Raw genomic sequence first — 13,117 nt, 5'->3', positions numbered from 1 at the left:
GTCAGCCAGAGGTGAGTGGAACTAAGCTTAACCTTTTAAATTAAGAAATGAAATGCTTTTATCATGCTTCATGCATCATGATCATATTATAGGTTGTTTGCATTAGAGTTCACGATTATGCCGCATTGTATTGTTGTGATAGATGATAGTGGATGGACATTAGGATGATTCATTAGCCTTCTATATACGAAGTCCTGTGGTGCCCATAATAGGGCCGGGCAATACGAAGACCTGTGGTGCCCATAATAGGGCCGGGCAATAACTCCGAGTACGAAGTCCTGTGGTGCCCATAATAGGGCCGGGCAATACGAAGTCCTGTGGTGCCCATAATAGGGCCGGGCATGGAGTTGAGGGATTTTTGAATCAGTCCATCCGTGGTGTGATTTGATTGTGCAGTGACGCATTTCATGATAGCATGTTTTAAATATTCTTTTTACAGTTCTACTCACTGGGCATCTAGCTCACCCCTCTCCCCTAACCCCCAGGTTTGCAGGTACGGGATAGATAGAGAAGACAAGAAGAAAAAGTCTTATGTATGTAATAGTTAGTTTGTGGACATGACAACTGTATTATGATGAGATGTAAAAATATTCAGGATGTTATGTAATGAGGTTATTGAGGATAGAGTTGTGCTTGACCATAATGTATTGTTAATCCCTTTTGTATATACATGATCTTATGTTATGATGTTTATGTAAACTAACTCAACACAGGTTGTTTTGCCTTTAAGGCTTGATGAGATCCCACAGAGGGACTATGTTATGTATATGTTCAAAGTATGCACAGGTTGAGTTAGTTGATGACAGTATGTATGAAGAAAAGTTTTAATTTTTATGCATGTTGTTGATCATGTATGGGATTATACAGGTCTACAGGTTATATGTCAGGCTTGCTACGGGTCCCGGCGGCCTTAAGTCGACCCGGATCCTAGCGCCGGTAGCGGTCCGGATTTCCGGGGCGTTACAGTTAAGGGAAAGGGGGTGAGCTAAAAAGCCCAGTGAGCATAACAAAATTAACATATTCATAAATCGTGCTTACATGGAATGCATCACAACACATACAATTCACATCACGGATGGACTTGTCACCATTAACCCTCTACATATCCAATGTGTCCGGCCCTTGACGGAGCTCCGCAGGACTTCCTCTTAAACATCACACAATGCCAAGACGCGTGGACATGGGCAGCCCTGGACTTTCATTAATCATCATATCATACATAGCAAATGCCAGGACGCGTGGACATGGGCAGCCTTGGACTTTCATTAATCATCATATCATATTGAGGGCTAATGGATCATCCAACATCCATCCACATCAACAACATAGAATGCAATGCAGCATATTCGTGAGATTCTAATGCAACAACCTAGAATATATCATGGCATTCATGATGCATGATCATGCTCAAAACCTTATTATTTTAAAACATAGTTCAGTTCTACTCACCTCTGGCTGACTCTGAAGCAGCTATCTCACTGCTGGGGTCCTCGGTTCCTCGGGTTCGAACCTACACAGGTGGACTCAAATGAGGGACCAAACATACACTAAAATGACTCTAAACAACTCCCCAAAAACCCCCTAAAACATCCTAAAAACAATCATAGAAAACATGCAAAGGAAGGCTGAACAGGGCAGGTTCGGCGGCCGAAAGTCCCTCCAGAGCCGAAACTCAGCCACTTTCGGCGGCACCTTCGGCAGCCGAAAGTCCCTTCCAGAGACGAAACTCATGCATGTTCGGCGGCACCTTCGGCGGTCGAAACTCCCCTCCAGAGCCGAAAGTCCAACTTTCGGGGGCAGGGTTCGGCAGCCAAAGGCTTGCCTCCACAGGCAGGTTCGGCGGGTGAAAGTTCTTCGGCTGCCGAACCTGAGTTCTCCCAAAGTGGCAGAACTCAGCCTCTTCATGCACATTTTACCTCCCAAACCTTCCAAACATGCATTTAGCTATTCTACAACATGCATACACACATACATAAGCATATAGGAGTCTCAAACTAACCCAAACCCCAACACAAACACATATAGCAACTCATACAACACACATTATCTATAAACTCAATATTAACCTAAACATGCATTTCTACCCCATAACCCCTCAAAACTTGTTTAAAACATACAAGAAAGGTAGGATCTAAGCTTACCTCTTGAAGATCGAGAGGAGAGACGATCCTAACTTGGAGATGGGAGAAATCTAGCTCCTTGGGTCTCCAAGCTCCAAAACTTGATCTTAGCTTTAAAAATCTTCAAAACCAAGTTAAAACTTATTAAAACTTGAAAGATTTGAGGAGAATCATCAAAACCAACCATGGGAGGGCATGGACTCACCGGTGATCGAAAATAGGGGAGAAAGCTCGCCCATTTTCGGCCATGGGGCCTTTTATAGGTGGCTGGCCAGACCACCTTCGGAAGCCAAAGGTGACTCCAAAACTCATGCATGTTCGGCGGCCGAATCTGGATTTTCCTCTATGGTCATTTTCATTCAAAACTCAATTTCTTTCTTACTTAAAACCATAAAAAATACTTAAAAACATTTTATAAAAACATGATTTTACCCTTCTAGAGGATTCCGACATCCGAGATTCCACTGGACGGTAGGAATTTCGATACCGGAGTCTAGCCGAGTATTACAGCCGAACCCCTTGAGGAGGTTGTTTTGGCCGCCTAAACCCGCCCCCGAAAGTTTGGACTTTCGGCTCTGGAGTGGAGTTTCGGCCGCCGAACATACCGCTGAAGGTTGTGACTTTCGTCTCTGGAAAGGACTTTCGGCTGCCGAACCTGCCTCTGAAAGTGCCTGACTTTCGGCTCTGGAGGGACCTTCGGTCGCCGAACCTGCCGCCGAAAGTCCCCTGATCAGCCTTCCTTTGCTTGTTTTTCCATGCATGTTTGAGATGTTTTAGGGGGTTTTTAGGGGAATGTTTAGAGTTATGCTAGAGTATGTCGGTACCTCATTTGAGTCCACCTGTGTACGTTCGGACCTGAGGAACCAAGGAGGCCCTCAGTGTTAGCTGGTTCAGAGGTATTCCAGCGTCTACGAGAGGTGAGTAGAACTGAACTATGTTTTAAATTAAATGAAAGGTTTTAGCATGACTCATGCATCATAAATGCCATGGATATATGAGGTTGTATTGCATTAGAACTCACGAATATGTTGCATTGCATTATATGTTATTGATGTGGATGGATGTTGGATGATCCTTTAGTCCTTGAGGGAAGTCCAGGGCCCATTCTACGCCCTGGCATGATATATGAGAAAGTCCAGAGGCCCATGCTACGCCCTGGCACCATGTAAGAGAAAGACCAGAGGCCCATTCTACGCCACTGGCATGATGAAACGTCATGTTATGGTATTATTATATTATGAGAAAGACCAGGAGCCTATGCTACGCCCTGGCACTATGGCATGTGTGAGGACTATTGGTGACAAGTCCATCCTTGCTATGACTTGTTTGTGATGTGATGCATTTCATGGAGGCATGTTTTATTGATTTTCTTGGTGCTCTACTCACTGGGCTCTAGTAGCTCACCCCTCTCCTTAACCCCCAGGTTGTAGGGCCAGAGATAGCATGGGATAGCTACAGGAGAAGAGCTTATGTAATAGTGGTAGTGGACATGTATTGTAAAATGATGTAAGGTCATGTAATGTATAATGATGATAGAGTTGTGCTTGGCCCTAGAACTGGTTGATCCCTTTTGTACATGATTTGTATATTATTATGATTTATAATGATATATGTTGATGACCAAGCTTAAGATATGAAATGATGACCCAACTAGAGCATTTGATGAGGGCTTGAGTATGGGGTTTATGTTTACAGAGATTGTGTGCATGCACAGGTTAAGCTTGGTAGATGTAAAGTTTCAATTTTTTTATGGAAATTGTTGATCATGTATGGGATTTACCAGGTTTACAAAATGCATAGTAGGCTTGCTAAGGGTCCCGACGGCCTTAAGCCGATCTGGATCCTAGCGCCGGTAGCGGTCCGGTCACCGGGTCGTTACATTTACTTTCCAAATCTTAGGTTGAATTTATGTGTTACTTTTTCAAATTTTAGAATAAAAAAATTTACTCTCTCACATCATAATTGTAAAACCAATCAAATTAAGAAAATTTTAATTCAAATTTATTCGCTTATGTTATAATTCTTGTTCTTTTATTTTCGACTATAGTTTCAATCCTATATGATTTAGAGGCACTTTGAATCAATCAGAATATAATAAAATTGATTTAATTGAATTTATCTATTGAAATTTATATGGATTTATCGCGATGTATGTGTGAACCAATGTAAACTACTATATTTCTTATAAATGCATAGAGTGTCTAAATCAATGGGTTAATTCATGTAATTTTTGCTCCACTCTTTTTTATCTTTCAAATTTACATGAAGCAGCCTAAATCGCATGAGGTTACTTTATGTAATCTTCAACACTAACTTTTTGAGCTCATCCAAATGTACTTATTTGCTTACATAGATTACTCTATTCACTTGAATTTATCCATGTAATTTAGATTGAATTACATAAACTTTTACGTATTTTCTTTTTTATTTCAACTTGACAATTCTCTGGAAATTAAAGTCATATCAAAATTAATAAATAAATAATAAAAATAATAAAAATTTAATATAAAAATCCTAAATATAATTATATGAATTTATCCTCATTTAATATTTATCAAAAAAGGTATATCAATCAAATAAATTAAGTTAATAAAGACCGAATACTTCTTATGAGTAGTTGTTTAATTTTATTAAAAATTATTTTAAAATCGTAAATATATTCTAATGAATTGTATTTTATAATTTAACGAAAAAAATTGTCCTCAATACATCATTTTTTTAAAAGAGAGAAGAAAAAAAAGGTAACAAGAGCACTCTTTCAATCCTCTAGGGGTTTGGTATTTTTTTGCTCGACTTGCTAGAATTCAGTTCTTGGACTTCTCTTTTTATTGTTGGAAGTTATGCCTTTTTCACTCTTCCCTCTTTGCAAGTCAAAAGTTTTGGAAGTTTAGGCAACACCAAAATTAGGTATGAGCACCACTCATCTCCACACAAATCCACCAAAAAATATATATAAGTTATATTTTATTAATTAGAAATAATAGCATTTCAAGTTTTCAGGGAAATATTAAAATTTTATTTATTTAATTGATAATTTTTTGACTTCATAAAATTAAAATATTTTTATATTCATACATATAACATGATAATAATTATATTTAAATAAATCTAAAAGATTTTAAATTTTATTTTTTTAATTTTTATTTAAAAAAATTAAAATATTTTTTAATTCGGTTAAAATTATTTATAAAGTTAAATGTATTTAAAATAAAATATAAAATTAAAAATTTAATTTATAATAAATTTAATACGAGATATGATTGCAAAAATTTATAAAAATAATTTTTTTTAATTAATTCTTTTTATCGTTAGCATTTGGTCGAAGCCTTGTACCTTTTTGCCAACAATGAATATTTTCATATTTTTGATTTTTTTTAGTTTTTTATTTCTAGAAAAAAGAGAGACAGTAATTAGGGTTGAAATTCCCAAATTCCAAAACGACCAAAATACCCCTATAGGATTATACAATTCTCTGCCACGTATTAACATAATACATCGATTAATTATGATTAGAGAATATTCGGTTTTCCCAATGCGACAAAAATACTCTTCGGCTTTGCTGCCTGTTCCACATTTTATTTTTGTTATTAATTAATTAATTGCCACTACACATGTTTTGACAATTATGCCCCTGCAGTTGTTGATTTCACCATAAAAATAATTTCTATATTATGTTATCATGTTCCATTCATAAATAATTATAATTAAATTACTTGCAAAAATAAACATTCGACTGTGGCGTTTTTATTTTTTATTTCAATAATTAATAAATTATTTTATTTTAATAAAAATATTTTTTAAAAAATATTTGAATAGAAATTATTTTGGTATAATAATTAAATACATATTAATAGTTTGGAAATTTGAAGTTCAGATTTTCATAATATCAATTGAAATATACCCATGTCGCCCAGCTGTACAAGGCAAGCGGGTCTTATTCGGGTTGGCGCATTTTAGAGATTCTCTCGCTGCATCCAAAACAGAACACATAGCGGTCCCAAGAAGTTACTCACGCAGCGCCTCCACCACGGGCGCATTTTAGTCGTCTTGTTTAAAAAAATGAAAAGATTAATTATAGGAAAATATAACAATTAAAATATATCTAAAAGTATTTAATCGGAAAATTATCAGTAATGTGAAGGCATCATTTTACTAAGATCGGCGCATTTTAGCAGGGGCGGGTTGCAAAAGATTTTAACAGAAAAAGTTTGTCACTTTTACGATATGAATTTAAAATTTGAAATCATAAGCCAACAAAGGCCAAGACAATCCAAGCACGTGATCTACCAAATCCTTACTGCAAAAAAAGAAAAAGAAACAATTTTTAATTTTCTTTTCCTCTCCTCATTGTTCCTCTGTGATACTCCTACTGCGAGTCCCACACATATCTTCAGTCCAATAGCTGAAATTTTTTAGAGTATTAATCTTGGAAATAAGCTTAAAAAATTCAAAATTACTTATTATTCCCTCTCCTCTAAAAAAGAAAGGGAAAGAACAGTGCTTTTTCCTCTTTTGTCACTGGTCTGCATCTGTATCTGTGTTCCCTTTGGCATTTTGTTTTGGCCTATGGTTTCTCGGTTATTTTCTCTTTCTTTCTCTCCCTGTGACCTGTAATTGGCATTAAAGATCTCATTTTTAGCTTATTTTTCTGCGTTCAATAGGATAATGGTAGTACTGGAATCACAGAGGAGGAGAGACCGACAGAGTGAGCGTACTAACAACAACAAACCCACATGGAATTTGTGGGGATCAACCAAAATTTAAGAAGTCATACATGGGTGTTCCCAGATCTCTAGGATCTTACAAGTTGAGCCTTTAAATGGTTTGCTTGTTTCTCGAGAAAATTCTCTTCTTCTTTAGCTGATGGCTTTTCTTAGTTATTTTTTATTCACACATTCAGTGTGAGCCAGCTGGGTGCTCTGTGAGATAGTGATATTTGGTTCCATTGGGAGATATTTATCTGGTTTCTGCAAAATTAGAGGGCATAAAGGGTACAGTGTTCTTGTTACGGAAATGGTGGTGGATTTTTGCTGGATGTGGTTCTGATTCTGGTGGGAGCTTTTTATTTGGACAAGGTAAACATGTTATCCAGAATATGGCTTGTGGGGTTGCTGGATATGGCGATTTTGTTCAGAGAATAGTGCTTGTTCAAAGAGAGTAAGATAGTGAACTGCTAATAAAAGAGAATGGAAGAGAGGAGCTTCTGGCTGTGGAGAATAGGGTTATTGGTTTTAGCATTGCTGGAAATTTCTTCTGCTACACTTTCTCCTACTGGTATAAATTATGAAGGTCAGTTTATTTCTCCAAGATCTTTGCTCTCTCCTCTCTCTCGCTCTCTCTCTGTAAACTTCAGCTGCTAAATGGTTCTGCAACTTAAATATTTCTGAATGTTCTTGTTTTATCTTGTACCTAATGCTATTAATGCCCCTACAGGGTTAGCTGAACTACCTCATAAAACCGTGTTTGTTCTTTAAAACTTCATTTCAGCTGCTTCCATTAATCTATCCACAGATAAATAAGAAGAGTAGCTTCAAGATTTTCTTTTTTGGGTATATATAAGCTTTCATGTATCCTCTTCATACATTTTTTCATGGTAGTGATCCTTGTTATTTGAATTGAATTTGAGCAGTGGTAGCTTTGGTGAACATAAAAAATACTTTACATGACCCATACAATGTTCTGGAGAGTTGGGATATCAACTCTGTTGATCCTTGTAGCTGGAGGATGGTTACTTGCTCTCCTGACGGATATGTTTCTGCTTTGTAAGTTGATTTTCTTTCTCTCTCTGTTTTTCCCCCCCTGCTTCTGTGGTTTCAGGAACTGATGAGTTATTTGTCTAAAACAGGGGACTCCCCAGTCAGAGTTTGTCTGGAACCTTATCTCCTTGGATTGGGAACCTTACTAACTTGCAATCTGTGTAAGCTTCTGCCCTCAATTTTTCTAAGTATTGAATCCTTGCTTTGTTCCTTTTCAGCATTTGATTTACTAGCTAAATTTGATTATATTTCATCAGTAGAAATTTGTGCCATCCTCTACATAATAATGCAGGTTGTTGCAGAATAATGCCATTTCAGGCATTATACCTGCTGCAATTGGGAGGTTGGATAAACTTCAAACTCTTGATCTCTCCAACAATACGTTCACTGGAGAAATACCAGCTTCTTTGGGGGATCTAAAGAACCTGAATTACCTGTGAGTTTTAAAAATTGTGTACTTAAATTTTTTTTACGATTGAGGTTTGCTTTCCACCAAATGCTGCATATATGGCTTATTTGTATAGATTGATTCAAATTCTCACATATCCAATGTTGTTGATGAGCATTTCAGGCGGTTAAATAACAATAGCCTGTCCGGACCCTGCCCCGGGTCACTGTCCAACATTGAAGGCCTCACACTTGTGTATGTCCTTACACTTTGCACTACACAGTTTAGGGTTTGCTGCAATCAAAATGAATATTTGGGTGGAAGTGGCTGCTTCATTGTTATATTTGTGAATATACTTATTTGTAACTGCAAATGATTCTTGATTGTAGGGATCTTTCATTTAACAATCTGAGTGGTAGCTTGCCCAAAATATCAGCAAGAACTTTCAAGTGAGCAAGCTTTTTCCTCGTTCCAAATTCCAATAGTGCTTAGCTCCTTCTCCTAACTCCAATTTATTGCCAAGTACTAAAGCAGATACTCCATGCTTTTCTTTTCATTGTCAGAATTATAGGCAACCCTTTAATATGTGGACCGAAGATCAATAGCAACTGCTCTGCTGTCTTTCCAGAGCCTCTTCCTCTTTCACCAGATCGTCTGAAAGGTACCTGTCACGTAATTTCACATGGTCAGCTATCTGCTTCATATTCTTCTTCACAAATATATGACGTTGTTTGTGCTTCTGCTGTGGTTTCTTAGGTCAGTCAGACTCTGAAACCAGTGGCCATCATATGGCTGTTGCTTTTGGTGCAAGCTTTGGTGCAGCTTTTTCCATCATTATAGTTATTGGATTACTCGTTTTGTGGCGATATAGACAGAATCAGCAGATCTTCTTCGATGTTAATGGTTAGTTTCATATTTTGTTATTCACCCTGTTCTACTTTCTTCTTTACTCTATAGCTTTCAACTCCACTCCTTGTTCTTTTCATTAAAAAATGAAACCTTGTAAAAATAGTTTCCTATCCCATGTGCGTATTTAATTAAATTCAAGAAGCTGGTTGCTGGAATTATGTGGTCTCTTTGTATGCTTTGTTTGTGCTTCAAGACATCTTGACTTGTGCATTTTTGGCATTGATCATAAGGGCCATGTTAGAGACTGTAGAACTTGTTTTAGAAGGGTCGTTTGCGTTGCTTCCTAAGTTTTGAAGTATTCGGTAAATTGGTAAACTATTGCTTAAAGGGTGTTTTTGCTGCATTAGCATTTGGAAGAAGAAAGAAAGATAAGTAGAATTCCTTACAAAGCAGTGATGGAGAAATGGAATTGATGGTTCATATATAAGCATTTCATCATCCCACCAAGTAAAAACATACAAAATCATTGTATAAATGGTTCTCTTATACTATTTACTACAGTTTCTAGTGCTTCTAAATGCATTTCAACTTTGAATTAATCTCTGTGTCATGGCATAGAATTTGTACATTATGCTGTTCTTCTTGCATTCTTAACATACTGAGATGCTCAGCAACTATGTATTGCTTGGCAGAACAATATGACCGAGATGTATGCTTGGGCCATTTGAGAAGGTACACATTTAAGGAGCTCAGGGCTGCAACTGATCATTTCAGTTCAAAGAACATTCTTGGCAGAGGTGGATTTGGGATAGTGTACAAGGGATGTTTGAATGACAGAACTCTGGTGGCTGTCAAAAGGTTGAAGGACTATAATGTAGCTGGTGGTGAAATCCAATTCCAGACAGAAGTGGAGACAATAAGTTTAGCTGTCCATCGAAATCTGCTCAGGCTTTCTGGGTTTTGCACTACTGAGAACGAAAGGCTTCTTGTTTACCCCTATATGCCAAATGGAAGTGTAGCATCTCGATTAAGAGGTCAGTAGTCGTCTTTGAGCCAATGTTCTAAACTATATCTTTTGGCCAGTTTCCCTAAATTATCTATTTGGTATGTTGGAAACTATCTATTTGGGCTTCAAGTGAGGAATCATGGTTGCTTTGACCCATTAGCTGGCACTGAAACCGTTGCCCATTTCGGTACTAATCATCCTGCTATAGCTGCTGTGATTTGCAACTGTCAGAAGCAGGACCAACTAAATCCTAACCACTAGCACAAGCCAGTGTCTGGTGACTGCCACAACCGGAGACATGGCTCTGGTGCTTGATTACATATTGCCTCGCCTGGAAACTCTACTCACTGTGCCATCTGTATCTCCAACTAAATGACAGTGACATGCCATAATTTTCCAGCTTGTGGCAAGTGAGATTTTCTCTGACAGAACTCACTCATTGAGGCCCCACACCCTCTCTCCAAACCCAAAAAAAGGATATTGTTTACTTCTATGCTAGTTTAATTGTTGAGAGTCATAGATAACATTTTGCTGATTCAACCCCATACTTCCAAGTATAGCCTTTCAGAAACAAACATTTTGAACAAATGTTTTATGAATTAAACTGTAATCTGAGCTTTTAAGTTTACTTCAGAACACAGTGTAAGCTCATTAGTCCATTAAAAGGATTTATCCTCCCAAATGGTAATTTGGTGCATCAGCTCACTTTTTTGCTTTTCGCTAGTTAGAATGTTCAGTGAGATGCTGAACTTTTATTGCCAAAAATACCCTATCATCTTTCTTAATAATAATAACAAATAACAGTAGTAATAATAATTATAATAGTTTTTCTGTGCAACCTATCATCTATCGGACTAATTTTATAAACTGTGGTTTCTGTTATCAGATAACATTCATGGCCGGCCAGCTTTGGACTGGGCAAGACGAAAGAACATAGCTTTAGGTACAGCTAGGGGGCTACTTTATTTGCATGAGCAGTGTGACCCCAAAATTATTCACCGTGATGTCAAAGCAGCCAACATTTTGTTGGATGAAGATTTTGAGGCAGTTGTTGGTGATTTTGGGTTGGCAAAGCTTTTGGATCACAGAGATTCCCATGTGACCACAGCCGTGCGTGGCACCGTTGGCCACATTGCTCCAGAGTACTTATCAACAGGTCAGTCATCGGAGAAGACTGATGTGTTCGGGTTTGGGATATTGCTTCTTGAGCTTATCACAGGTCAGAAGGCATTGGATTTTGGAAAGGCTGCTAACCAGAAAGGTGTCATGCTTGATTGGGTACACTCTTTTTTCTCTCTTTTTCTGTTTAGGAAACCACTCAAAGTTGGCATTATTTGAGAGGGATTATGTTTTAGATTTTAGCATAGGATGGGATTCTTGCAAGTCGATCATCAATGAGATTCCAAATTCCATCTACTTAATGATTTCTTAGCATTCTCTTCTACTTTTGAACTGTTCTGCAGCATTCAGATGATTAAATTCTATGTAAAATTCTTTTCCAGGTGAAGAAGCTCCATCAAGAAGGCAAGTTAAATGTACTAGTGGATAAAGATCTCAAGGGAAATTTTGACAGGATTGAGTTGGCAGAAATGGTTCAAGTTGCTCTTTTATGCACTCAGTTTAATCCTTCTCACCGACCGAAGATGTCTGAAGTACTGAAGATGTTAGAAGGTGATGGTTTAGCTGAGAAATGGGAAGCATCACAGAAGGTTGAGACTCCAAGATTCAGATCATTTGAAAACCATCCTCAAAAATACTCAGATTTTATAGAAGAATCTTCACTTGTGGTAGAAGCAATGGAGCTTTCCGGCCCTCGGTGACAAATCCTTTCACTTTTACTTTACACCTCCATATGTTTATTAGAAGAAAAGCTGAGATTAGGAAATTTGACATTAGTGCTAATATGATCATCAGAATGCATGTATTCATCTGTAAAAAAGAAAATGAAAAGCAAAGTAATGTATAATCATCTTGATTTTTGCTGGAAAATCAGTTGAGTTGTTTGCATTCTCACAAATTTTGACATTTTGTATGTATTTTTTGCATATCTTCTGTCAATTTTTTATTGATTACCAAAAAATGTCAGGCAGATTGATGGGTTGCTAATAGAATGTGATCACATTAAACTATTTGATGGAAATTAAGACTTAATAGGCTTTTGTATAGATTGAATATGCTTTAGGATAAATTAATTTAACTTTCTTATGTTAAAATTAATTTATTAATTCAGAAATCAATTAATAAATTTTGAAATAATTCAGTTATAATAATTTACCCATACTTTTGTTGGGTGTCGTAATTACAAGTGGATTTTGGGTAATCAACCATCAGACGCCAAGTTCTGTAGACATCCAAGGTTGCTTAAGATGATTAAACTGTGAGTGATGCCCAAAAGAAAAGGGAAAAAAAAAGAAGCTGAAACTCGTGGAAATTTTTATATTTATCCTTGTGTGATTGCATACCCTGTTGCTATTTTGAAAGTAATGTGTGGGCTATCTGAAAGCATATGGTTGTGGAGGAAGCTCTCAGACATTTAGCTGTCAACTTACGACTTGCTCAAACTTCCTTTATTAAACATTTGTCCTATTGGAATGCGACAAATGGAGTTGCTGAAAGCAGCTCAAGGCTATGATGGGTGATGGATGATGGTGTCATGCATCAAGAATCCTTCATAAGTGAAGTGATGTAAGGTGAAACAGTGAATCCCATTGAAAGGGCTCTACCTCAAGGAAAACTAAGGCCAAGTGGCCAATCGCTGTATCAATTCTTGGAAATTGATTTCTTTCTTCATTTTTTCAAATCGATTAATTCAGTTTCACATCTCACATCAGTTGATTACGAAAATGATAAAAAGATTTATAATATTTAAAAATTCAAACTTAATTTAATAATTATACTCGATTCAACAGAGAATGAGATAAGAGGCAAACAATAGTCGGTGAATTCAATCAGACATGCATGGAGATGAGGAGAAAGAGAGAGATGATCAATTTATTGT

General features: G+C 37.0%; 1 protein-coding gene across 3 annotated transcripts; it reads left to right on the top strand.

Annotated features, from left to right (window-relative positions):
• The first annotated feature begins 6,460 nt into the window (after positions 1-6,460).
• LOC110630140 (protein NSP-INTERACTING KINASE 3) lies at positions 6,461-12,108 on the top strand. Of its 3 annotated transcripts, XM_021777470.2 has the most exons (11): positions 6,475-7,409; positions 7,750-7,882; positions 7,966-8,037; positions 8,169-8,312; positions 8,448-8,519; positions 8,654-8,713; positions 8,828-8,925; positions 9,021-9,167; positions 9,806-10,147; positions 11,006-11,397; positions 11,622-12,108. In XM_021777470.2, the coding sequence occupies exons 1-11, from the start codon at positions 7,307-7,309 to the stop codon at positions 11,937-11,939; spliced, it is 1,881 nt and encodes a 626-aa protein (XP_021633162.1). In that variant the 5' UTR covers positions 6,475-7,306; the 3' UTR covers positions 11,940-12,108. The 3 variants fall into 3 exon arrangements, with proteins under 3 accessions (XP_043805617.1, XP_043805616.1, XP_021633162.1); XM_043949682.1 differs by lacking the exon at positions 9,806-10,147 and having other exon boundaries at positions 6,461-7,409; XM_043949681.1 differs by lacking the exon at positions 8,448-8,519 and having other exon boundaries at positions 6,474-7,409.
• The last annotated feature ends 1,009 nt before the right edge of the window (positions 12,109-13,117 follow it).

Source organism: Manihot esculenta, chromosome 13 (genome assembly GCF_001659605.2).
Source record: "Manihot esculenta cultivar AM560-2 chromosome 13, M.esculenta_v8, whole genome shotgun sequence".
NCBI classification, from domain to species: Eukaryota; Viridiplantae; Streptophyta; class Magnoliopsida; order Malpighiales; family Euphorbiaceae; genus Manihot; species Manihot esculenta.
Note: the sequence above shows the minus strand (reverse complement) of the source record. Positions and strands in the feature narration are given on the sequence as shown.